At 44.3% G+C, this 24,220-nt stretch overlaps 1 protein-coding gene across 4 annotated transcripts; it reads left to right on the top strand.

Moving 5' to 3' along the window:
* Positions 1-1,409: 1,409 nt before the first annotated feature.
* On the top strand, positions 1,410-18,229 carry LOC120036270 (dihydrolipoyllysine-residue succinyltransferase component of 2-oxoglutarate dehydrogenase complex, mitochondrial-like). 4 transcript variants are annotated; one of them, XR_005474445.1, is made up of 16 exons: positions 1,416-1,617; positions 5,902-5,935; positions 6,495-6,537; positions 6,795-6,859; positions 6,951-7,025; positions 7,122-7,177; positions 7,566-7,674; positions 10,129-10,317; positions 10,464-10,531; positions 10,730-10,827; positions 11,559-11,689; positions 12,268-12,341; positions 12,636-12,719; positions 15,008-15,175; positions 15,360-17,361; positions 17,407-18,229. XR_005474445.1 is itself a non-coding variant. In XM_038982746.1 (15 exons), exons 1-15 carry the CDS (start codon positions 1,555-1,557, stop codon positions 15,492-15,494), a joined length of 1,392 nt encoding a protein of 463 aa, XP_038838674.1. In that variant the 5' UTR covers positions 1,416-1,554; the 3' UTR covers positions 15,495-18,229. The 4 variants fall into 4 exon arrangements, 3 of the variants coding, with proteins under 3 accessions (XP_038838677.1, XP_038838674.1, XP_038838675.1); XM_038982746.1 differs by having other exon boundaries at positions 15,360-18,229; XM_038982747.1 differs by having other exon boundaries at positions 1,418-1,617; positions 10,132-10,317; positions 15,360-18,229.
* Positions 18,230-24,220: the final 5,991 nt, after the last annotated feature.

Genomic DNA, 24,220 nt, shown 5'->3' with positions numbered 1-24,220 from the left:
TAGTTTATAGTAAAAACAGGTCTTTAGAAAGCATTTAACATTAGAAACTGTTGTAATAAAATCTTTAAAGGATAACAATATTGTTTGTGGAAAATCATCAATACTGCAAAATGTAAAGTTATTTTCCCCAGAAAAACAACATATAATTTTAATGACAAAACAAAACTATATTTAACAGATTAACTCAAATAGTGTATTTGTGATTAAAACTATAATTTTGGTAATAAATATAAAACACTGTATTTTACTGGCAGTTTGAAAGTTATACGTTTTGTGAAGTCATCTACTAGACAACAATATTTGTATGTATTCATAGTGTGCAGCAATGATGCAGAAGCAAACAATATTACTCACATTTTACCTCAAAAAGATTAAGGTAATGTCAATGCTAGAATTATGCAAATATGCATCCTGTAGAAGCACAATTCAAATCACATTTTTAAAGAAAACTGTTCACTGAAATGACTGGCACTAGCCTTTTCTTTTTACATATATATATATATAAATGCTCCATATATCAAAGTAGCAGCAGACAAGTTAAGTTAAGACCCAAATGAGAATATCTGTTATTAATTTGATCAAATCCAATCACACTATTTTATTTGAATAAAAAGAACATGAATATCTGCACAGTTACTTTAAATTAGCACACTCTTATGTTGAATAGATTTTTGTTGCAGCCTAGTGCCTACTTTTCTACTTCCAAAGACCCCACAAACACCGCCTGCCTACCAGTTGTTCTGAGTGAATGTAGGCGTCCAGTAGCTGTCCAGAGACGAGAGCTGGAATGATGCGTGCCACAGGGGAGAAGGGGTTATTATAAACAGGGTTACTGTATTTCATCCACAATCATTCCACATGAGGAGGGGGCGTGGCACACTATAATTAAATCAACGTCATAGAAATTAGCACGTACCATTACTGCCTCTGTGGGAACTGGATGAAAGAAAAAAAATATCCGACATTTCTTGGAAAATTTTATGTCAATTTTGCGTGTAGAAAGTATGTGAGGTTCTTATTTTTGTTTCCCCACCACCATTTTACACACACGCATTTTCTTTTCACACGTTGGTCACATAAAACCCCAAGACGATTGAATTAATAAGCCTCTGAAGCAATTAAAACCGTATTTAAAGTTGTGTTAAATATTTTAAATAACAAAAGGCAGCCTAAACTTCTGGACTGTCTGTAGTTGTACATCATTTATTTGGCATGAGCTACCTCCCCTGTCATAAAAACGACATTGGTTTGTCCCTCGTTTTTTCCTGTCGGCAGCAGTCATAGCTAGATGAGATCCATCTTTTGTCAAATAAACGTAAAAAATAGACAGTTTTATCTAACCCTAACCTAATGATCCTAAACTGCCACGTCAATTATCTTAACACACTGCGTAAATGCTCCTAATCTGCTGCTACGAAAAGTAAAATCTGACGTTTATTTGACAAAAGGTGGATCCCTTCTAGCCGTAACCCACGGTACCGCCCCTACTACTATCCCAGGTGTTCTGAACTTCCGTACTGCTTCCTTGGTCGGTTTGCCACCGCAGTTGAAGCTATGTTATCGCATTCCCGATGTCTTTGCAGGATACTTGGGCGCTCTCTGTCTGCGCTAAGTCAGGTAGGAGAGAAGTACCAATTCAATTTCCACGTGTACCGAATGGTTGGGTTCGGCAAAGCTTTTTTTCAAGGCCATACCGTTAGCTACCGGGGAATAGGCCTTAGCATATTAGCCTACCATTCCAAGGACAGAATGCCACCAGTCTGTGTCTTGCTAAGCTGCTAAGGAAATGGCTTGCGTTTCCCTCTTAACTATATTTATGAAATATACATATTTGGATAGCTAGCTGTGCTTGGTTGGTATGAATATCACTAAAACCATTCACTTAGCTAGCTAAGTAAATTATTTGAGGATCGAATAGAGAACTAATGTTCGCTTAATCGGTGACGCTAACGTTAGCTTGCTAGTTAGCGATTATGAGCGTATTTGCTAACTATTTAGCTAGTTTTGCTAGCATTATGGTTTTTCTAACTCTGGTATCAGTTGTTCGTTAGCATGGCTTTGCCGGTTAACTAGTTAGTTAGCTAGCCTAGCTACCATAATATTGCTAGCTACCAAGCTAGCCAAATTAACTAGTTAGCTTACTAACGTTACTGATGTTCTCTAGAATCCAGCTTCCAAATTAAGAAGCGTGAGTGTGACTTGTCAGGCATGCAACACTGCTCTAATGCCTTAGGTCAGTGGTTCCCAAGCCCTTTCGGTTGTTGTACCTCCAACTGAATTTTGCTCTGCCCTGGGTACCCCTGAGGTAGCCTACCCCCTCATATGCATGTTACTGTAGTAAGCATATGGTCTCATGCGTTTTCTCAAGTACCTCCTATGAGCCCTCCAGTACCCCTGGTTGTGAACCACTGCCTTAGGTAGTAACGTTAGCTAGCTATACACATTCACATCATTGTCAAGACACACTTGAGCCACAACTCTCATGCACAGACTGAAGAGAGTTATTACCCAGCTAGCAGTACATTTGACTTTCTCGTCCATTTCACAGCTTGACCTCTGCTTGAAACCTATGCTAGAAATAGCCCGTGTCATGCCATGCATGAACTAGCCTTGTGTGGAGTTCAGCGAGTCTTCAGGTGTCTCTGCAACCCCACTTTCACCTACACCAACCTACACAACCTAACCTATGCCTTGGCCAGTGTAAGCATAACTATAGCTAGCTACTCTTTGAATATTTCACACTGACCCACTACCAGATAGCTAAGAGAAGAGTCAGATTTCTATGCCCGTGACAAATCATTAGCTACTTGATTGAGGTGTTTGTGTTAAACACTATGCCACACGTGACTGTCCCGAAGAGGGTTTATTCCAGCGCCCCATTTGAGTAAACACACATTGCCAAACTAGTTTGTTATCAATGGCCTGATCAGAGCTAGGCCTAAGGCCAATACATAACATGCATTGCTCCGGTAAAGGCAATGGCTGTACTGGGGTATTGTGCTGGATCAGATTGCATGCATTTCATCAAATGTTTGTTTGAACAGCAACCAATTCAACTGGCGTAATCATCCACTAGTTCGGTGACTCCGTAGGTGATTACTTTTTTTTGTCGATAGGAAATGTTATCCAGTAATTGTATTGTATGAAGGTTGTTAGGTGATGGGGTACTACAGATGAAAACCATAGACTGAAAAAGAGAGAGAATTTAAAAAAGATAAATGAGAGCGGTGTATCAGAGGGGGATAACGTGTATCAGAGGGGGATAACGTGTATCAGAGGGGGATAACGTGTATCAGAGGGGGATAACGTGTATCAGAGGGGGATAACGTGTATCAGAGGGGGATAACGTGTATCAGAGGGGGATAACGTGTATCAGAGGGGGATAACGTGTATCAGAGGGGGATAACGTGTATCAGAGGGGGATAACGTGTATCAGAGGGGGATAACGTGTATCAGAGGGGGATAACGTGTATCAGAGGGGGATAACGTGTATCAGAGGGGGATAACGTGTATCAGAGGGGGATAACGTGTATCAGAGGGGGATCACGTGTATCAGAGGGGGATCACGTGTATCAGAGGGGGATCACGTGTCTCAGTGGGGGATATTGTGTCTCAGTGGGGGATATTGTGTCTCAGTGGGGGATAACGTGTATCAGAGGGGAAGGAAAGAGGGGGATAACGTGTATCAGTGGGGGATAACGTGTATCAGTGGGGGATAACGTGTATCAGTGGGGGATAACGTGTATCAGTGGGGGATATCGTGTATCAGAGGGGAAGGAAAGAGGGGGATAACGTGTATCAGTGGGGATAACGTGTATCAGTGGGGGATAACGTGTATCAGTGGGGGATAACGTGTATCAGTGGGGGATAACGTGTATCAGTGGGGGATAACGTGCATCAGTGGGGGATAACGTGCATCAGTGGGGGATAACGTGTATCAGTGGGGGATAACGTGCATCAGTGGGGGATAACGTGCATCAGTGGGGGATAACGTGTATCAGTGGGGGATAACGTGTATCAGAGGGGAAGGAAAGAGGGGGATAACGTGTATCAGTGGGGGATAACGTGTATCAGAGGGGGATAACGTGTATCAGAGGGGGATAACGTGTATCAGAGGGGGATAACGTGTATCAGAGGGGGATAACGTGTATCAGAGGGGGATAACGTGTATCAGTGGGGGATATCGTGTATCAGAGGGGAAGGAAAGAGGGGGATAACGTGTATCAGTGGGGATAACGTGTATCAGTGGGGATAACGTGTATCAGTGGGGGATAACGTGTATCAGTGGGGGATAACGTGTATCAGTGGGGGATAACGTGTATCAGTGGGGGATAACGTGTATCAGTGGGGGATAACGTGTATCAGTGGGGGATAACGTGTATCAGTGGGGGATAACGTGTATCAGTGGGGGATAACGTGCATCAGTGGGGGATATCGTGTATCAGTGGGGGATAACGTGTATCAGAGGGGAAGGAAAGAGGGGCATAACGTGTATCAGAGGGGCATAACGTGTATCAGAGGGGCATAACGTGTATCAGAGGGGCATAACGTGTTATCAGAGGGGCATAACGTGTTATCAGAGGGGCATAACGTGTTATCAGAGGGGCATAACGTGTTATCAGAGGGGCATAACGTGTTATCAGAGGGGCATAACGTGTTATCAGAGGGGCATAACGTGTTATCAGAGGGGCATAACGTGTTATCAGAGGGGCATAACGTGTTATCAGAGGGGCATAACGTGTTATCAGAGGGGCATAACGTGTTATCAGAGGGGCATAACGTGTTATCAGAGGGGCATAACGTGTATCAGTGGGGGATATCGTGTATCAGAGGGGAAGGAAAGAGGGGGATAACGTGTATCAGTGGGGGATAACGTGTATCAGAGGGGGATAACGTGTATCAGTGGGGGATAACGTGTATCAGAGGGGGATAACGTGTATCAGAGGGGAAGGAAAGTGGGAGATAACGTGTATCAGAGGGGAAGGGAAGAGGGGGATAACGTGTATCAGTGGGGGATAACGTGTATCAGTGGGGGATAACGTGTATCAGTGGGGGATATCGTGTATCAGAGGGGAAGGAAAGAGGGGGATAACGTGTAGTATCAGAGGGGGATAACGTGTATCAGAGGGGGATAACGTGTATCAGTGGGGGATAACGTGTATCAGTGGGGGATATCGTGTATCAGAGGGGAAGGAAAGAGGGGGATAACGTGTATCAGTGGGGGATAACGTGTATCAGTGGGGGATAACGTGTATCAGTGGGGGATAACGTGTATCAGTGGGGGATAACGTGTATCAGTGGGGGATAACGTGTATCAGATGGGAAGGAAAGAGGGGGATAACGTGTATCAGTGGGGGATAACGTGTATCAGTGGGGGATAACGTGTATCAGTGGGGGATAACGTGTATCAGTGGGGGATAACGTGTATCAGAGGGGAAGGAAAGTGGGGGATAACGTGTATCAGTGGGGATAACGTGTATCAGTGGGGGATAACGTGTATCAGAGGGGGATAGCGTGTATCAGAGGGGAAGGAAAGCGGGGGATAACGTGTATCAGAGGGGGATAACGTGTATCAGAGGGGGATAACGTGTATCAGAGGGGGATAACGTGTATCAGAGGGGGATAACGTGTATCGGAGGGGAAGGAAAGTGGGGGATAACGTGTATCCGTGGAGGTAGTTATAGGATATAAGTAGGAGTAGGAGGTAGTGTTAGGCCAATAGGAGGTAGTTAAAGGATATAAACACACCAGCGCAGTATTCTATTTGCCTCAACTGCTACAAATTTAATGGAAACTTCATGGAATCACAAACATAGAATTAATATGTCTATTGATTCTGAAGCAGCCCAGTGGTGAATTAACCTGGATGTTTATCTTTCTCCCGTAAACATTTATTTTCAGGGTAATAATGTGCTGGCTGGAAGTACTGCTTCAGGTGAGTAGGCCTTTCTCTCTCCTTCTCTGTTCAGGTCGTTAGGGTTTAGCGTTACGTTAGGGTTTAGCGTTTTAGTGCACACCGTAACAAAACGTTTCACAAACTAAAAAACAAGCTTTCCTCTTTAGACAAGTCCTTTTCAGTCCTTTTTTTGTTCTGTTTTGTGCATGATTAACACGGCCCACCCAGGACTAATGTAAGACAATGGGCCTTTTATTCTGGTTTATAAATCTGAGAAAAACATGCTCTGTATGATGACTGTCATGTCCATTAAGTATCTTAGAGCACTGGAAGGCCTGTAAGTAGATAATATATCCCCATCATCATGGAGCTGTTAATGTAGCTATACACCCAGTGTTCTCAAGAATAGACTGACTCAACAGTGGTAATCACTCTGTTGATGATAATAATAATATCCTCAATTCCCCGCTCTCCCTCTTTCACTCTGTCTTCCTCTCTTTCTCGCTGTCTTCCTCTCTTTCTCACTCTTTTCTCATCCGCTCTCTCTCTCCCACTCTATTTTTTCTCTTTCTCTCTCTCTCCTTTTATCTCGTTGAAGGCCTCTCCACTAGCAACAGGGTTGTCTACGGGAACACTCAGTTGTAAGTGTCCTCTCTTGGTCCTGAGTTTTATCTCAGTATGTTTGGCCTCGGGCTGATGAACAAATCTGGAGTCATCTGAAGGTTTCACATGTGTTTTTTTTGTTTGATACAGAAAATGTTTGTGTCAATAATTATGTTTGAGAGTCTTTTAATAGGTGTTGCGCTGGTTTTAAACCCCTTGTTTTACAAGAGGCTACTTTATAGGCTAGTTTATAGGCTGCTACATAATAAACATGTTTTCTTCTTCTGTGTTTTAGATGTGAGTCTCCGTCATCAATTGTTGTCTTCCACATTAGATCCTTCAAGACGTCTGCAGCACGTAGTATGTATTCAAACATCTCTCTCGTCTTTCTCTGTGTATTAAAGTTACTGTTTTAAATCAAATCTGCCTGACATTTTATTTTTTAAATCAGGGGAGGAAGTTGTCACCGTCAACACCCCTCCGTTCTCTGAGTCGATCACAGAAGGGGACGTCAGGTGGGAGAAAGGTAGTCTCGGGGAAAATCCACTCGGCTCATGTTTACTGTCTTGTTGCCATCTAGGTTTTGTGCAGGACAGTAATACCTTCCTTTGGTATTTTCCAGCTGTTGGAGATTCAGTGAAAGAGGATGAGGTGGTGTGTGAGATCGAGACTGACAAGGTCCTGTAAACACTAAGTCACATTTATATATAGGATATATACACAATATAGCCTTTAACTGTTTAAAAACATTTCCCGGTTGGATTTTCTTTGGATTTTCTCCTACCATATCTATTGTGTTATATTATCCTACATTAATTTAACATTTCTACAAACTTCAAAGTGTTTTCTTTCCAATGGTACCATATCCTGGCTTCAGGGCCTGAGTAACAGGCAGTTTACTTTGGGCACGTCATTCAGACAGGAAGTGGAGAAAAAAAGGGGCCTAGCCTTATGATGTCATTGATGATCAGATATTTAGAAAAGTCAAGCTATCAAATAATGTAGTATGTTTGTAATTTGACTAACTGTGTGTACGGTTTGATAACAAGAATGCGTTTTGTCTCAGACCTCGTTGCAGGTGCCGTCTCCGGCGGCCGGTGTGGTCACGGAGCTCCTGGTGCCAGATGGAGGGAGGGTAGAGGCCGGGAATCCCCTCTTCAAACTCAAAAAAGGAGGTAGGCAGTAGCTAGTGATGGCTGTTTAACAGTCTGATGCCCTTGTAGAATCTAAAAAAGGAGCTACACTGTTTTTACTGCTGGTTAACTGATGTGGAATAGAGTTCCATGTAGTCATGGTTCTATGTAGTACTGTGCGCCTCCCGTAGTCTGTTCTGGACATGGGGACTGTGAAGACACCTCTGGTGGCATGTCTTGTGGGGTATGCATGGGTGTCTGAGCTGTGTGCCAGTAGTTCAAACAGACACCTCGGTACATTCAGTTTGTCAACACTTCTTACAAAAACAAGTAGTGATGAAGTCAATCTCTCTTCCACTTTGAGCCATGAGAGATGGACATGCATATCATTAATATTAGCTCTCTGTGTACATTTAAGGGTCAGCCGTGCTGCCCTGTTCTGAGCCAATTGCAATTTTCTGAGGTCCCTCTTTGTGACACCTGACCACACGACTCAACAGTAGTCCAGGTGCAACAAAACTAGGGCCTGTAGGACCTGCCTTGTTGATGGTGCTGTTAAGAAGGTAGAGCTGCTCTTTATTATGGACAGACTTCTCCCCATCTTAGCTACAGTTGTATCAATATGTTTTGACCATGACAGTTTACAATCCAGGGTTACTCCAAGCAGTTTAGTCTCCTCAACTTGCTCATTTTCCACATTATTTAGTACAAGATTTAGTTGAGGTTTAGGATTTAGTGAATGATTTGTCCCAAACACAATGCTTCTAGTTTTTGAAATATTTAGGACTTTAACTTATTCCTTGCCACCCACTCTGAGACTAACTGCAGCTCTTTGAGTGATGCAGTCATTTCAGTCGCTGCAGTAGCTGACGTGTGTAGTGATGCAGTCATTTCAGTCGCTGCAGTAGCTGACGTGTGTAGTGATGCAGTCATTTCAGTCGCTGCAGTAGCTGACGTTATGTAGTGATGCAGTCATTTCAGTCGCTGCAGTAGCCGACGTGTGTAGTGATGCAGTCATTTCAGTCGCTGCAGTAGCCGATGTGTGTAGTGATGCAGTCATTTCAGTCGCTGCAGTAGCTGACGTTATGTAGTGATGCAGTCATTTCAGTCGCTGCAGTAGCTGACGTGTGTAATGATGCAGTCATTTCAGTCGCTGCAGTAGCCGATGTGTGTAGTGATGCAGTCATTTCAGTCGCTGCAGTAGCTGACGTGTGTAGTGATGCAGTCATTTCAGTCGCTGCAGTAGCTGACGTGTGTAGTGATGCAGTCATTTCAGTCGCTGCAGTAGCTGACGTGTGTAGTGATGCAGTCATTTCAGTCGCTGCAGTAGCTGACGTTGTGTAGTGATGCAGTCATTTCAGTCGCTGCAGTAGCCGACGTGTGTAGTGATGCAGTCATTTCAGTCGCTGCAGTAGCTGACGTGTGTAGTGATGCAGTCATTTCAGTCGCTGCGGTAGCTGACGTGTGTAGTGATGCAGTCATTTCAGTCGCTGCGGTAGCCGACGTGTGTAGTGATGCAGTCATTTCAGTCGCTGCGGTAGCTGACGTTATGTAGTGATGCAGTCATTTCAGTCGCTGCGGTAGCTGACGTTATGTAGTGATGCAGTCATTTCAGTCGCTGCGGTAGCTGACGTGTGTAGTGATGCAGTCATTTCAGTCGCTGCAGTAGCTGACGTTGTGTAGTGATGCAGTCATTTCAGTCGCTGCAGTAGCTGACGTTATGTAGTGATGCAGTCATTTCAGTCGCTGCAGTAGCTGACGTGTGTAGTGATGCAGTCATTTCAGTCGCTGCAGTAGCTGACGTGTGTAGTGATGCAGTCATTTCAGTCGCTGCAGTAGCTGACGTGTGTAGTGATGCAGTCATTTCAGTCGCTGCAGTAGCTGACGTTGTGTAGTGATGCAGTCATTTCAGTCGCTGCAGTAGCTGACGTGTGTAGTGATGCAGTCATTTCAGTCGCTGCAGTAGCCGACGTGTGTAGTGATGCAGTCATTTCAGTCGCTGCAGTAGCTGACGTGTGTAATGATGCAGTCATTTCAGTCGCTGCAGTAGCCGACGTGTGTAGTGATGCAGTCATTTCAGTCGCTGCAGTAGCTGACGTGTGTAATGATGCAGTCATTTCAGTCGCTGCAGTAGCTGACGTGTGTAGTGATGCAGTCATTTCAGTCGCTGCAGTAGCTGACGTGTGTAGTGATGCAGTCATTTCAGTCGCTGCAGTAGCTGACGTGTGTAGTGATGCAGTCATTTCAGTCGCTGCAGTAGCTGACGTGTGTAGTGACTAAAATGGCAAAACATGTATTTATTTTAATTAATTCAAACGCAGCACCTGCAAATGGGGGACAGAGATTTTAGTAGATACATGTTTGGCCAGAATCGAGAACAAAGATAGGGAAACCTGGAACGGCCAGTATAATGGATACTAACAATCTCTGGTTCTGTCACGTTATCTGGTGTAGCAATCTGTAGCTAGATCTGAATGTCTCTTTTTCTCTGGTCAGCAGCAGCATCCAAAGCCGCCCCAGCAGCAGAGGTCCCTGCAGCAGCCAAAGCCGCCCCAGCAGCAGAGGTCCCTGCAGCAGCCAAAGCCGCCCCAGCAGCAGAGGTCCCTGCAGCAGCCGCTGCCCCTCCCCCAACGCTGTCCGCCGTCCCTGTTGCCGTACCCTCCTTGGCAGCACAAGCCAAACCTTGTACGTCGTCAGCTGCTGTTATAATCAAACATTTCATTCATGTTAACTTTAGTGGAATGATAAAAGCATTTAAGTGGGGATAGGGTCTCACTTAAACTTATATATTTTTTGCATAATAGTTTTATTTTATTTTTTCCTCTCTCTAGTTTCTGCGGTCAAGCCCACTGCAACACCACCAGCAGCAGCAGCCCATGGGGCCAGGACAGAGAGCAGGGTACGACCTCTCTACACCAGGCCAGCTTCAGGCCAACACTCCCATACTGACAGGGCGAGATGAAATAGCAGGGATAAAGCCTTAGGCTGGTTTCAAACCAAGACAAGTGTCTTACTCTCGTTTATTGAGAAGAAGAAAAAAAACGTACAGATGCGTCCAATCAACAACCAACCGATTTTGTCTCGTTATTCGTTCCAGGTAAAGATGAATCGTATGAGGCTGAGGATCGCCCAGCGACTGAAGGAGGCTCAGCAGACCTGTGCCATGCTCACCACCTTCAACGAGATAGACATGAGGTGAGACGATGTAACACACTGCTGCTGTTGATGTCCGATACAATATCACTTTATTCATCCCAGAAGGCCCAGTGGTTTCACGGATGCACATGCCACCATACAGATACACAGACATAGACACTTCAAAATGGCTGCCACCATACAGATACATAGACATAGACACTTCAAAATGGCATGTTTTCCAAAAAACGACCCAGTCCTCTTACAGTAATTCCTCCAGGAGATGGGAAAACCCCATAAAGGGCCTGCTTTAACGGTTCTTCTCTCCCCCTCCCTCTGTAGCAACATCCAGGAGATGAGGAAAACCCCATAAAGATGCTTCCTACAGACACAGTCTGCTTTAACGGTTCTTCTCTCCCCCTCCCTCTGTAGCAACATCCAGGAGATGAGGAAGCTCCATAAAGATGCTTCCTACAGACACAGTCTGCTTTAACGGTTCTTCTCTCCCCCTCCCTCTGTAGCAACATCCAGGAGATGAGGAAAACCCCATAAAGATGCTTCCTACAGACACAGTCTGCTTTAACGGTTCTTCTCTCCCCCTCCCTCTGTAGCAACATCCAGGAGATGAGGAAAACCCCATAAAGATGCTTCCTACAGACACAGTCTGCTTTAACGGTTCTTCTCTCCCCCTCCCTCTGTAGCAACATCCAGGAGATGAGGAAAACCCCATAAAGATGCTTCCTACAGACACAGTCTGCTTTAACGGTTCTTCTCTCCCCCTCCCTCTGTAGCAACATCCAGGAGATGAGGAAGCTCCATAAAGATGCTTTCTTGAAGAAACATAACATCAAGCTTGGCTTCATGTCGGCCTTCGTTAAGGCTTCAGCCCACGCTCTCATGGACCAGCCTTCTGTCAACGGAGGTTAAGACTCTCTCTCAGTTTTTCTCCCAACTAAGGTTTTTCCAGAAATCGTAGTTGGAAAATTCCCGGAATAAGCAGGAAATCCGGGAATCCTCGAACAGGATTTCTAGAAAACTATGGAATTTACTACAACAACAACAAAACATTTCCCCCGATTGTCAAATCAAATGTATTTATAAAGCCCTTCTTACATCAGCTGATATCTCAAAGTGCTGTATAGAACCCCAGCCTTAAACCCCCAAACAGCAAGCAATGCAGGTGTAGAAGCACGGTGGCTAGGAAAAACTCCCTAGAAAGGCCAAAACCTAGTGCAGGTGTAGAAGTTAACTCTGCTTCCAACACCACAGACACTTATTTCAACGGTTACATGTTAAAGTAAACTGGCTTTGATGAAGTTATGGTCTTCTGTTTGTAGGAGGAAGCTTATACACATCAACTTATAATAGCTCTGAGACTTCTAACTCAATGTCTTTGCCGGAGAGCCCAGAATGCATTGGATTGAAACGGTAAATGCTATTGAAGTTTTTTGTTTTTTTAAAAGTGAGAATGATTGATATTTCTTCTCTTGCTCTTCCCAGTGATTGATGATACAACCAAAGAGATAGTTTACAGGGATTATGTCGATATCAGTGTGGCTGTGGCCACTCCGAAGGTAAGGCACAAAGGACATGTGACCTATACATTCTCTCTTAACTTAATTATGAACCTATATATATTTTTTTTGTAATTGCCCCTATTTGTCATGTCTGGGTCTAGGGCTGTTGGTGGGAGGCGTGACCTAATCTATACATTCAATTGTTGTTTTTATTTGATTATTTATTTCTGAAGGGGCTGGAGCTCCTTGTCTCAGTGTGGGGTGTTGACTGGGTTGGTTGTCCGGCTCTGTTGTCGTTTTGACCACACAGGTCTGCAGTCTTTTGCTTGTATATGTGCTCCTCTTCACCAGGGACTGGTTGTACCGGTTATTCGCAACGTAGAGACCATGAACTTTGCTGACATTGAGAAAACCATCAACGGTCTGGGAGAGAAGGTAACCAAGCTTTGTCAGAATGGGATGAATGAGTCTCACCATAGTAAACATACGATACATCAGTTCATGATGTTGTGCTTTATCAATGATAATTATACAAAATAATAACATAGGCCATTTAGCAGCCGCTTTTATCCAAAGCGACTTTAATCATACGTACATACATTTTACGTACTGTTGGTCCCGGGAATCGAACCCACAACCCTGGTGTTTACAAGCACCATGCTATACCAACTGAGGCACAGAGGATGATTGCGTCACCTTGTGATAAACGGCACCAAGAAGTTTTAACGGAGATCCGTGAAAACAAAAAGATTCAAACACAGTGCCAACGTGATCCATTGTAGAATGTCGAGACATGGCCATTTACTCAATACAATTTATGGAAACATTTTAAAGTATCGAGACATGGCCATTTACTCAATACAATTTATGGAACCATTTTAAAGTATCGAGACATGGCCATTTACTCAATACAATTTATGGAACCATTTTAAAGTATCGAGACATGGCCATTGACCCCCTTGTGTTTTCTCCATGCTCGTAACAGTGAGTTGGCTGTGGAGAACTTTGAGGTTGAGCCTTATACATACTACCTCAACTAACCGTTGACTCTGTACCGTAATACACTGTATATAGCCTCCACATTGACTCTGTACCGTAATACACTGTATATAGCCTCCACATTGACTCTGTACCGTAATACCCTGTATATAGCCTCCACATTGACTCTGTACCGGTACCCCCTGTATATACATTTACATTTTAGTCATTTAGCAGACGCTCTTATCCAGAGCGACTTACAGTAGAGTGCATACATTTTATTACATTTTTACATACTGAGACAAGGATATCCCTACCGGCCAAACCCTCCCTAACCCGGACGACGCTATGCCAATTGTGCGTCGCCCCACGGACCTCCCGGTTGCGGCCGGCTGCGACAGAGCCTGGGCGTGAACCCAGAGACTCTGGTGGCGCAGCTAGCACTGCGATAGCCTCCACATTGACTCTGTACCAGCACCCCCCTGTATATAGCCTCCACATTGACTCTGTACCGGCGCCCCCTGTATATAGCCTCCACATTGACTCTGTACCGGCGCCCCCTGTATATAGCCTCCACATTGACTCTGTACCGTAACACCCTGTATATAGCCTCCACATTGACTCTGTACCGGTACCCCCTGTATATAGCCTCCACATTGACTCTGTACCGGTACCCCCTGTATATAGCCTCCACATTGACTCTGTACCAGCACCCCCCTGTATATAGCCTCCACATTGACTCTGTACCAGCACCCCCCTGTATATAGCCTCCACATTGACTCTGTACCGTAACACCCTGTATATAGTCTCCACATTGACTTTGTACCGTAACACCCTGTATATAGCCTCCACATTGACTCTGTACCGGTACCCCCTGTATATAGCCTCCACATTGACTCTGTACCGTAACACCCTATATATAGTCTCCACATTGACTCTGTACCGTAATACCCTATATATAGTCTCCACATTGACTCTGTACCGTAATACCCTGTATATAGCCTCCACATTGACTCTGTACCGTAACCCCCTGTATATAGCCTCCACATTGACTCTGTACCGGTACCCCCTGTATATAGCCTCCACATTGACTCTGTACCGTAACACCCTGTATATAGCCTCCACATTGACTCTGTACCGGTACCCCCTGTATATAGCCTCCACATTGACTCTGTACCGTAATACCCTATATATAGCCTCCACATTGACTCTGTACCGTAACACCCTGTATATAGCCTCCACATTGACTCTGTACCGTAACACCCTGTATATAGTCTCCACATTGACTCTGTACCGTAACACCCTGTATATAGTCTCCACATTGACTCTGTACCGTAACACCCTGTATATAGCCTCCACATTGACTCTGTACCGTAACACCCTGTATATAGCCTCCACATTGACTCTGTACCGGCACCCCCCTGTATATATTGTTATTTTTTACTGCTCCTCTTTAATTACTTGTTACTTTTATCTCTTATTCTTATCTGTAATTTTTGAAGCTGCACTGTTGGTTAAGGGCTTGTAAGTAAGCATTTCACTGTAAGGTCTACCTACACCTGTTGTATTTGGCGCAGGTGACTAATAAAGTTTGATTTGACTAGTTTTATCACAATGTCAATATGATGACATCACCTCGTGATTTAAAGCTGCCAAGAAGTTCTTCCAAGAAAATCAAAAAATAAATCAACGAAACGAATGGCATTAAATAATGACCAAACTCTGGCCTGCTGTGTTTTGTCCAGGCTCGTAATAATTTGCTGGCTGTGGAGGACATGGACGGAGGTACCTTCACCATCAGTAACGGGGGAGTGTTCGGTTCCATGTTCGGCACGCCCATCATCAACCCACCCCAGTCTGCCATCCTGGGCATGCACGGTATCTTCGACAGGCCTGTGGCCATCGGCGGCAAGGTGGGTCTCACCCGCAGTGCATTCCCGTCTGTATGTCAACAAGTTAAATTCATCTCCATCCAGAACTTGAATTGGATATTATTTTGAAGCCGAAGGCAAATTTTATACATTTTAATGAACAGTTTGTTTCTAATGTCTGCTGTATAGTTATTTCTCTCTCTCTCTCTCTCTCTCTCTCCATCAGGTGGAGATCCGGCCCATGATGTACGTGGCTCTGACCTACGACCATCGGCTGGTCGACGGCAGAGAGGCAGTCACCTTCCTGCGTAAAATCAAGTCTGTGGTGGAGGATCCCCGCGTTCTTCTGCTCGACATGTGATTCCAACCTTCCATCACTGCAGCGGGGCCACGTTCAGTAGGCACTAACGTTGTTGAGCATTTACAAATAGCAGTGTTGTTGACTTTCTTTTCTACCTCAGAGAGGTATGTGGTTGTACATAATGCTCCACAACGTTGTGTCCTACTGAACACACCCCCAGCGATTTTTAAACATCGCTCGGCATCTGTATAAAACCAACCCATCCCAAAAACAAGCGACAGCCAAATCCATTGTTATTTACTTTAGGTTGAAGAGAGAGTCCTCGATCTGTTTAAGTGACAAAGACATTATAGTTGGCTGAAAGGCACAGACAGATATGGGACTGGGGCTAAGACAGAATTAATGTTGAGATTATTCACTTATTATTAGTTGGTTTCATTCAGCAGTTTTTGCTCAGATTGAAATGTCAGATTGATTTAACATCATACAGTGTATCACTGACTGATGAACCGACCAGGTCTGTTCTGTCTCAATATTAGACTGACTCTCTGATGAACCGACCAGGTCTCTTCTGTCTCAATATTAGACTGACTCTCTGATGAACCGACCAGGTCTCTTCTGTCTCAATATTAGACTGACTCTCTGATGAACCGACCAGGTCTCTTCTGTCTCAATATTAGACTGACTCTCTGATGAACCGACCAGGTCTGTTCTGTCTCAATATTAGACTGACTCTCTGATGAACCGACCAGGTCTCTTCTGTCTCAATATTAGACTGACTCTCTGATGAACCGACCAGGTCTGTTCTGTCTCAATATTAGACTGACTCTCTGATGAACCGACCAGGTCTCTTCTGTCTCAATATTAGACTGACTCTCTGATGAACCGACCAGGTCTCTTCTGTCTCAATATTAGACTGACTCTCTGATGAACCGACCAGGTCTCTTCTGTCTCAATATTAGACTGACTCTCTGATGAACCGACCAGGTCTGTTCTGTCTCAATATTAGACTGACTCTCTGATGAACCGACCAGGTCTGTTCTGTCTCAATATTAGACTGACTCTCTGATGAACCGACCAGGTCTCTTCTGTCTCAATATTAGACTGACTCTCTGATGAACCGACCAGGTCTCTTCTGTGTCAATATTAGACTGACTCTCTGATGAACCGACCAGGTCTGTTCTGTCTCAATATTAGACTGACTCTCTGATGAACCGACCAGGTCTCTTCTGTCTCAATATTAGACTGACTCTCTGATGAACCGACCAGGTCTCTTCTGTGTCAATATTAGACTGACTCTCTGATGAACCGACCAGGTCTGTTCTGTCTCAATATTAGACTGACTCTCTGATGAACCGACCAGGTCTGTTCTGTCTCGATATTAGACTGACTCTCTGATGAACCGACCAGGTCTGTTCTGTCTCGATATTAGACTGACTCTCTGATGAACCGACCAGGTCTGTTCTGTCTCAATATTAGACTGACTCTCTGATGAACCGACCAGGTCTGTTCTGTCTCAATATTAGACTGACTCTCTGATGAACCGACCAGGTCTCTTCTGTCTCAATATTAGACTGACTCTCTGATGAACCGACCAGGTCTGTTCTGTCTCAATATTAGACTGACTCTCTGATGAACCGACCAGGTCTGTTCTGTCTCAATATTAGACTGACTCTCTGATGAACCGACCAGGTCTCTTCTGTCTCAATATTAGACTGACTCTCTGATGAACCGACCAGGTCTGTTCTGTCTCAATATTAGACTGACTCTCTGATGAACCGACCAGGTCTCTTCTGTCTCAATATTAGACTGACTCTCTGATGAACCGACCAGGTCTGTTCTGTCTCAATATTAGACTGACTCTCTGATGAACCGACCAGGTCTCTTCTGTCTCAATATTAGACTGACTCTCTGATGAACCGACCAGGTCTCTTCTGTCTCAATATTAGACTGACTCTGATGAACCGACCAGGTCTCTTCTGTATGACTGTCCCATGTCATGACTGTTCTGTATGGCTGTCCCATGTCATGACTCTGTACTGTATGTCTGTCCCATGTCATGACTCTGTTCTGTATGGCTGTCCCATGTCATGACTCTGTTCTGTATGGCTGTCCCATGTCATGACTCTGTTCTGTATGGCTGTCCCATGTCATGACTCTGTTCTGTATGGCTGTCCCATGTCATGACTCTGTTCTGTATGGCTGTCCCATGTCATGACTCTGTTCTGTATGGCTGTCCCATGTCATGACTCTGTTCTGTATGGCTGTCCCATGTCATGACTCTGTTCTGTATGGCTGTCCCATGTCATGGCTCTGTATTTTGACAGTGCTATTCCTGGGGTTTGGTTAAAGGGTCACCTCTTCATGTCTAGTCTCATGGCTTCCCCCGTTGCAGGAACTTCTGCTGCTTCTTTGGGATGACTGTCCACTGAGTGGCATTGCTCCTCTCATCGAAACCACCGCAAACTTTGTTTGCAAACTAAATGGCATCCGATTCACTATATTAAGCACGACAAGGTTAGGGCTCCTTTACAGGGAGTAGGCTGCCATTTCATACTCAGGCATTTCCACATTGTATTGAAGCTTTTTAGGTAGAGAAGAGAAACCACCTCATTCTGGAGAGAGTTCTGTCAGTCCATGACAAGGCAACATGCAGTGTAACACCCGGACCAGTGTTCAAGTCGCACAATTGTATTTAATGATGAACTCTTCTTCGCTGAACCCAGGAAGCAGATTCTCTATGTGCTGTATACAATACTTGTAACTTAATTTAAAGGAAACCATTTTAAACATCCCAGAGTTTTATGTACTTGTGGTTTTTTCTTCTCCTCTCTGATCTTATCTAATGTATTTCTAGCTTTCCCTACATGTATCACAGAACCCCAACTAGAGCAAGCAGCAGCACAGTGGCAAGGAAAAGGCAGATTGGTTTCAAACGCACACAACACATCTAATAACATGCAGGTGATGGTTACAACAAAAAGAAACATGAAATAAAGGATAGATGCATCATGGGTCGAAACGTTGCGCAATAACTGTGGGAGATCTTTTTTCAGTGTTCTGGTGTCGACTCTTTATTTCGTAAGGAAAAGGAAGAAACCTTATGAGGAACCAGTCAACCAGACGGCGTGACTACCCTCCTCTTAGTGGACTGGTAATGGGGTGTAATTAAAGGGGCATCTGCAGTTCAAATAATAACAAAGCAGAACCCCCCCCCCCCCAAACACTATTTCGGTAAACTGAGAGAAGGCTGGAGAAATGTAACCCCACTCAAATACATAGACAGAGCTATGGATGCAAGGACTGACCATCATGATATTCAAATTGTTTTTAAAGGGGCAGAGCAGTAAAAAAATATGTATTTGCCTGTTAAAAAAAAAAAAAAGATTTCCACACAGGTTAAAATTACACTCAAATTGTGAAAATGGTCATTCCCTTTTTGTCTAAGAACTGGTTAGAAAACAATTTCCTGGAATTTCTGCCTGTTCAGGTGGGATGGAACTTTGGGCCCACATCATGACCTGATTATAATAGACCAATGACTGTTCATCTGGGTAAAGGGGGTGGGCTCTAGACCGTCCTATCAGCCAATTAGGGCTGTGTATGGAAATATCTTCCAATTTGTTTCCTAACGGCCACACAATCAGACTGAGCATTTCCTGGGTCAAAGGAGACTCAGGGAAATGTTCATAAAATAAACACAGTGATGAATAAATAATACAATTACAAAGACTGCATGGGGGCTTTAACAATCTTTTTTTAGGCTATAGTTGTTTTTTTGCCATTGTTTTATTTCTACGAACAAGAGTGTAGTTTGGGTTCTGTTGGGGTACGACAGTTGAACTATGCTCACAAGGCAATTTATACGTTCTATTCTTCAAGAATCAGTTGGTACACACAGAGTATACCGAACATTAAGAACGCATTTTGCCGTCTGAACAGACTCAATTCGTCGGGGACATGGACTCTACAAGGTGTCGAAAGCGTTCCACAGGGATGCTGGCCCATGTTGTCTCCAATGTTTCCCACAGTTGTGTCAAGTTTGCTGGATGTCCTTTGGGTGGTGGACCATTCTTGATACACTCGGGAAACTGTTGAGCGTGAAAAACCCAGCAGCGTTGCAGTTCTTGACACAAACCGGTACACCTGGCACCTACTACCACACCCCGTTCAAAGGCCCTTAAATCTATTGTCTTGCCCATTCACCGTCTGAATGGCACATATACACAATCCACGTCTCAAGGCTTAAAAATCCTTCTTTAACCTGTCTCCTCCCCTTCATCTACACCAATTGAAGTGGATTTAACAAGTGACATCAATAAGGGGTCATAGCTTTCACCTGGTCAGTCTGTCATGGAAAGAGCAGGTGTTCTTAATGTTTTGTACACTCTGTATATAATTCATTTAAAAGTCCAGAAATGAATGTAGAAATGACAGATTGGCCCTTAATAGGAAGCAGGAACAGAACGTTTTTGTTCCTTGCCGTGTCTGTCATTACACTGCTGTACTACACCCAGATGAATCCTAACCCAGAGATAGATCTGGGGCCCTATTCATTAAAGCACACTGTAGCGAAACCTTTTTCAACAGAAAGGGAAAACGAGCAGTTCTTATTGAGTCCTGATATTCCCTTCCTGTTTTAATCCGTTTTCTTCCGTTTGGTGTGTAATGACGACCACCCTGATCTTCTAAGCTAATTATCGTAGCGCTCTGCTGTTCTCTAGAAAGCCTCAGAATAATGGGCTCACCTCTCTAATAGAGAGTCTTGTGGGTTGCTTGGCCCGGGCCCTTCCTCCCCTCTTTTCCTACTCTCTTCACGGACGCTCCTCTCAAGTGCCTGCAGCTGCCCTCCGTAAGGCGAGCGCTCCCCTCTACACTCTCTGTTTACTTTAATAATCATCGAGGACAATGGCTACTAATGGCTGCGTCTTTGTTTCTGTGCCAGCATCTACCGTCCACAAACGTTTGAACAACGCCATTTGGAAGGAGAAAAAAAAAACACAAGTTCGTTCATTCGAAATTTCAATAACATAAAAATAAAAAAACAGGTTGATAATGTTAGATGAGCATGATAATACAGGAGGCCTTTTATTAATGGTTGATCAATACAGGGATCAATAACACCATGGGGTCTTTTGATTTAATGATTTACTCTTATTGGCCACTCAAGATTCCTTTAGGGCCGATCAAGATCGTTTGCAGCATATGCTCCGTTAGACCAAGCCTGCGCTGCAAGGTGCATAGATATTCATTCATTCGGTTGTGATGGAGTTTTTTTTGTTCTTGTTGTTGTTGTCTTGAACATTTGCACCCAACATATGAATATCCAATGAAGCTGGTCCAATAAGGCCTCCAAAAGGCTTTGTGTTGATTCAGATGACAGATGGACCATTAGGAATGGCAGAACTAGCTATTGGTTTTCATTAAACCAACATCAGAGAGGTAATTTACCTAAATTATTCGGGTTATTATTTTTTTCTTCCATTTTTTTACCCGAACAGGCCTGTTGAACTAGTCTTGTTATTCTCTGTTGGACTAGTCTTGCTATTCTCTGTTGGACTAGTCTTGCTATTCTCTGTTGGACTAGTCTTGTTATTCTCTGTTGGACTGGTCTTGTTATTCTCTGTTGGACTGGTCTTGTTATTCTCTGTTGGACTGGTCTTGTTATTCTCTGTTGGACTGGTCTTGTTATTCTCTGTTGGACTGGTCTTGTTATTCTCTGTTGGACTAGTCTTGTTATTCTCTGTTGGACTAGTCTTGTTATTCTCTGTTGGACTAGTCTTGTTATTCTCTGTTGGACTAGTCTTGTTATTCTCTGTTGGACTAGTCTTGTTATTCTCTGTTGGACTAGTCTTGTTATTCTCTGTTGGACTAGTCTTGTTATTCTCTGTTGGACTGGTCTTGTTATTCTCTGTTGGACTGGTCTTGTTATTCTCTGTTGGACTGGTCTTGTTATTCTCTGTTGGACTGGTCTTGTTATTCTCTGTTGGACTGGTCTTGTTATTCTCTGTTGGACTAGTCTTGTTATTCTCTGTTGGACTAGTCTTGTTATTCTCTGTTGGACTGGTCTTGTTATTCTCTGTTGGACTAGTCTTGTTATTCTCTGTTGGACTAGTCTTGTTATTCTCTGTTGGACTAGTCTTGTTATTCTCTGTTGGACTAGTCTTGTTATTCTCTGTTGGACTAGTCTTGTTATTCTCTGTTGGACTAGTCTGGTTATTCTCTGTTGGACTAGTCTTGTTATTCTCTGTTGGCGAGTCCTCTTTTCTGGGTTTAGGTGAGCTTACCCTGTATTAGCATCTAAGGGGATATTTTAACAGATACAACTTCTTCAGTGTAGGGAATAGAGCTGTACTATACTCCTGTTGTATCTAGTTGAATACAGTACTACTATATTACCATCACTATTCCATGGCTAACAGTATCACACGATGAAGCTGATTGGTCCGTTGTAATGCTTCATACAACAGTATCAAAGCTCAGTTTCAAAACCACTATGTCTTGGTGCAATGGGGCCTCTTCACTGCAGAGCAATGAACAGTTATCAGGTTAGCAGAGGACACAGGCACCACAATGTCCTGCACCTTGATGTCAAATGCATCAGATCCACAAAAATGTCAATTTTTTGGGGCGCATTACAGACGGCTAGGTCGTTACCAATATAATAGGTATCTATCTTTTTCACTGAGAAACGTAGTACCAAATCAAATCTATTTTAAAAAGACAAAAGCCTTTTGTACCAGATATTTCCTCACATGACAGTCCCAACAGTAAACGAAAGCAAATCAGTGGGCTTTTAAAAGCACTTTAGGAAACAAGTGGTTGTAGTCAGGTTCCATCCACACTGTCTGAGCTGAACACGCACATCTGTCACATCAAAACATCAGGAGAAGGGTGAGAACATCCTCATCATCATCTGGCAAGTTGTGATGCCTCTTTACCAGAGAGGGTCCGGGTTGGGGTCAATTCCATTTTCATTCCAGTCAATTCAGAGAGTACACAAAAGATGTGTTTGACAGGTAGCCCAATTCTGATTTAAAAAAAAAAAATCTCTCACTAATTGGTCTTTTGACCAATCAGATCATATTTTGTGAAAATATATTTTGTGAAAATGTCTGATGTGATTGGTCAAAAGACCAATTAGTGGAACAGATATCAGAATTAGGCTGCCTGTCTAAACGACGTCTAAGATTACAATTATTTTCAATGAGGAGAATTTGGAATTTGGTTTACTTTCTAAATTGACTCACCAAACCACAGGCACCGTTACTCACCAAACCACAGGCACCGTTACTCACCAAACCACAGGCACGGTTACTCCTCACCAAACCACAGGCACGGTTACTCCTCACCAAACCACAGGCATGGTTACTCACCAAACCACAGGTACCGTTACTCACCAAACCACAGGTACCGTTACTCACCAAACCACAGGCACGGTTACTCACCAAACCACAGGCATGGTTATTCACCAATACTAAGGTACCGTTAGTCACCAAACCACAGGTACCGTTACTCACCAAACCACAGGCACGGTTACTCACCAAACCACAGGCATGGTTATTCACCAAACCACAGGTACCGTTACTCACCAAACCACAGGTACCGTTACTCACCAAACCACAGGCACCGTTACTCACCAAACTACAGGCACCGTTACTCACCAAACCACAGGCACCGTTACTCACCAAACCACAGGCACCGTTACTCACCAAACCACAGGCACCGTTACTCACCAAACCACAGGCACCGTTACTCACCAAACCACAGGCACGGTTACTCCTCACCAAACCACAGGCACGGTTACTCCTCACCAAACCACAGGCACGGTTACTCCTCACCAAACCACAGGCACGGTTACTCCTCACCAAACCACAGGTACCGTTACTCACCAAACCACAGGTACCGTTACTCACCAAACCACAGGCACGGTTACTCCTCACCAAACCACAGGCATGGTTATTCACCAATACTAAGGTACCGTTAGTCACCAAACCACAGGTACCGTTACTCACCAAACCACAGGCACGGTTATTCACCAAACCACAGGTACCGTTACTCACCAAACCACAGGTACCGTTACTCACCAAACCACAGGCACCGTTACTCACCAAACCACAGGTACCGTTACTCACCAAATCACAGGTACCGTTACTCACCAAACCACAGGCACCGTTACTCACCAAACCACAGGCACCGTTACTCACCAAACCACAGGCACCGTTACTCACCAAACCACAGGCACGGTTACTCCTCACCAAACCACAGGCACGGTTACTCCTCACCAAACCACAGGCACGGTTACTCCTCACCAAACCACAGGCACGGTTACTCCTCACCAAACCACAGGTACCGTTACTCACCAAACCACAGGTACCGTTACTCACCAAACCACAGGCACGGTTACTCCTCACCAAACCACAGGCATGGTTATTCACCAATACTAAGGTACCGTTAGTCACCAAACCACAGGTACCGTTACTCACCAAACCACAGGCACGGTTACTCACCAAACCACAGGCATGGTTATTCACCAAACCACAGGTACCGTTACTCACCAAACCACAGGTACCGTTACTCACCAAACCACAGGCACCGTTACTCACCAAACCACAGGCACCGTTACTCACCAAACCACAGGTACCGTTACTCACCAAACCACAGGTACCGTTACTCACCAAACCACAGGTACCGTTACTCACCAAACCACAGGCACCGTTACTCACCAAACCACAGGCACGGTTACTCCTCACCAAACCACAGGCACGGTTACTCCTCACCAAACC

Source organism: Salvelinus namaycush, unplaced genomic scaffold, assembly GCF_016432855.1.
Source record: "Salvelinus namaycush isolate Seneca unplaced genomic scaffold, SaNama_1.0 Scaffold128, whole genome shotgun sequence".
Taxonomy (NCBI): domain Eukaryota; kingdom Metazoa; phylum Chordata; class Actinopteri; order Salmoniformes; family Salmonidae; genus Salvelinus; species Salvelinus namaycush.
Note: the sequence above shows the minus strand (reverse complement) of the source record. Positions and strands in the feature narration are given on the sequence as shown.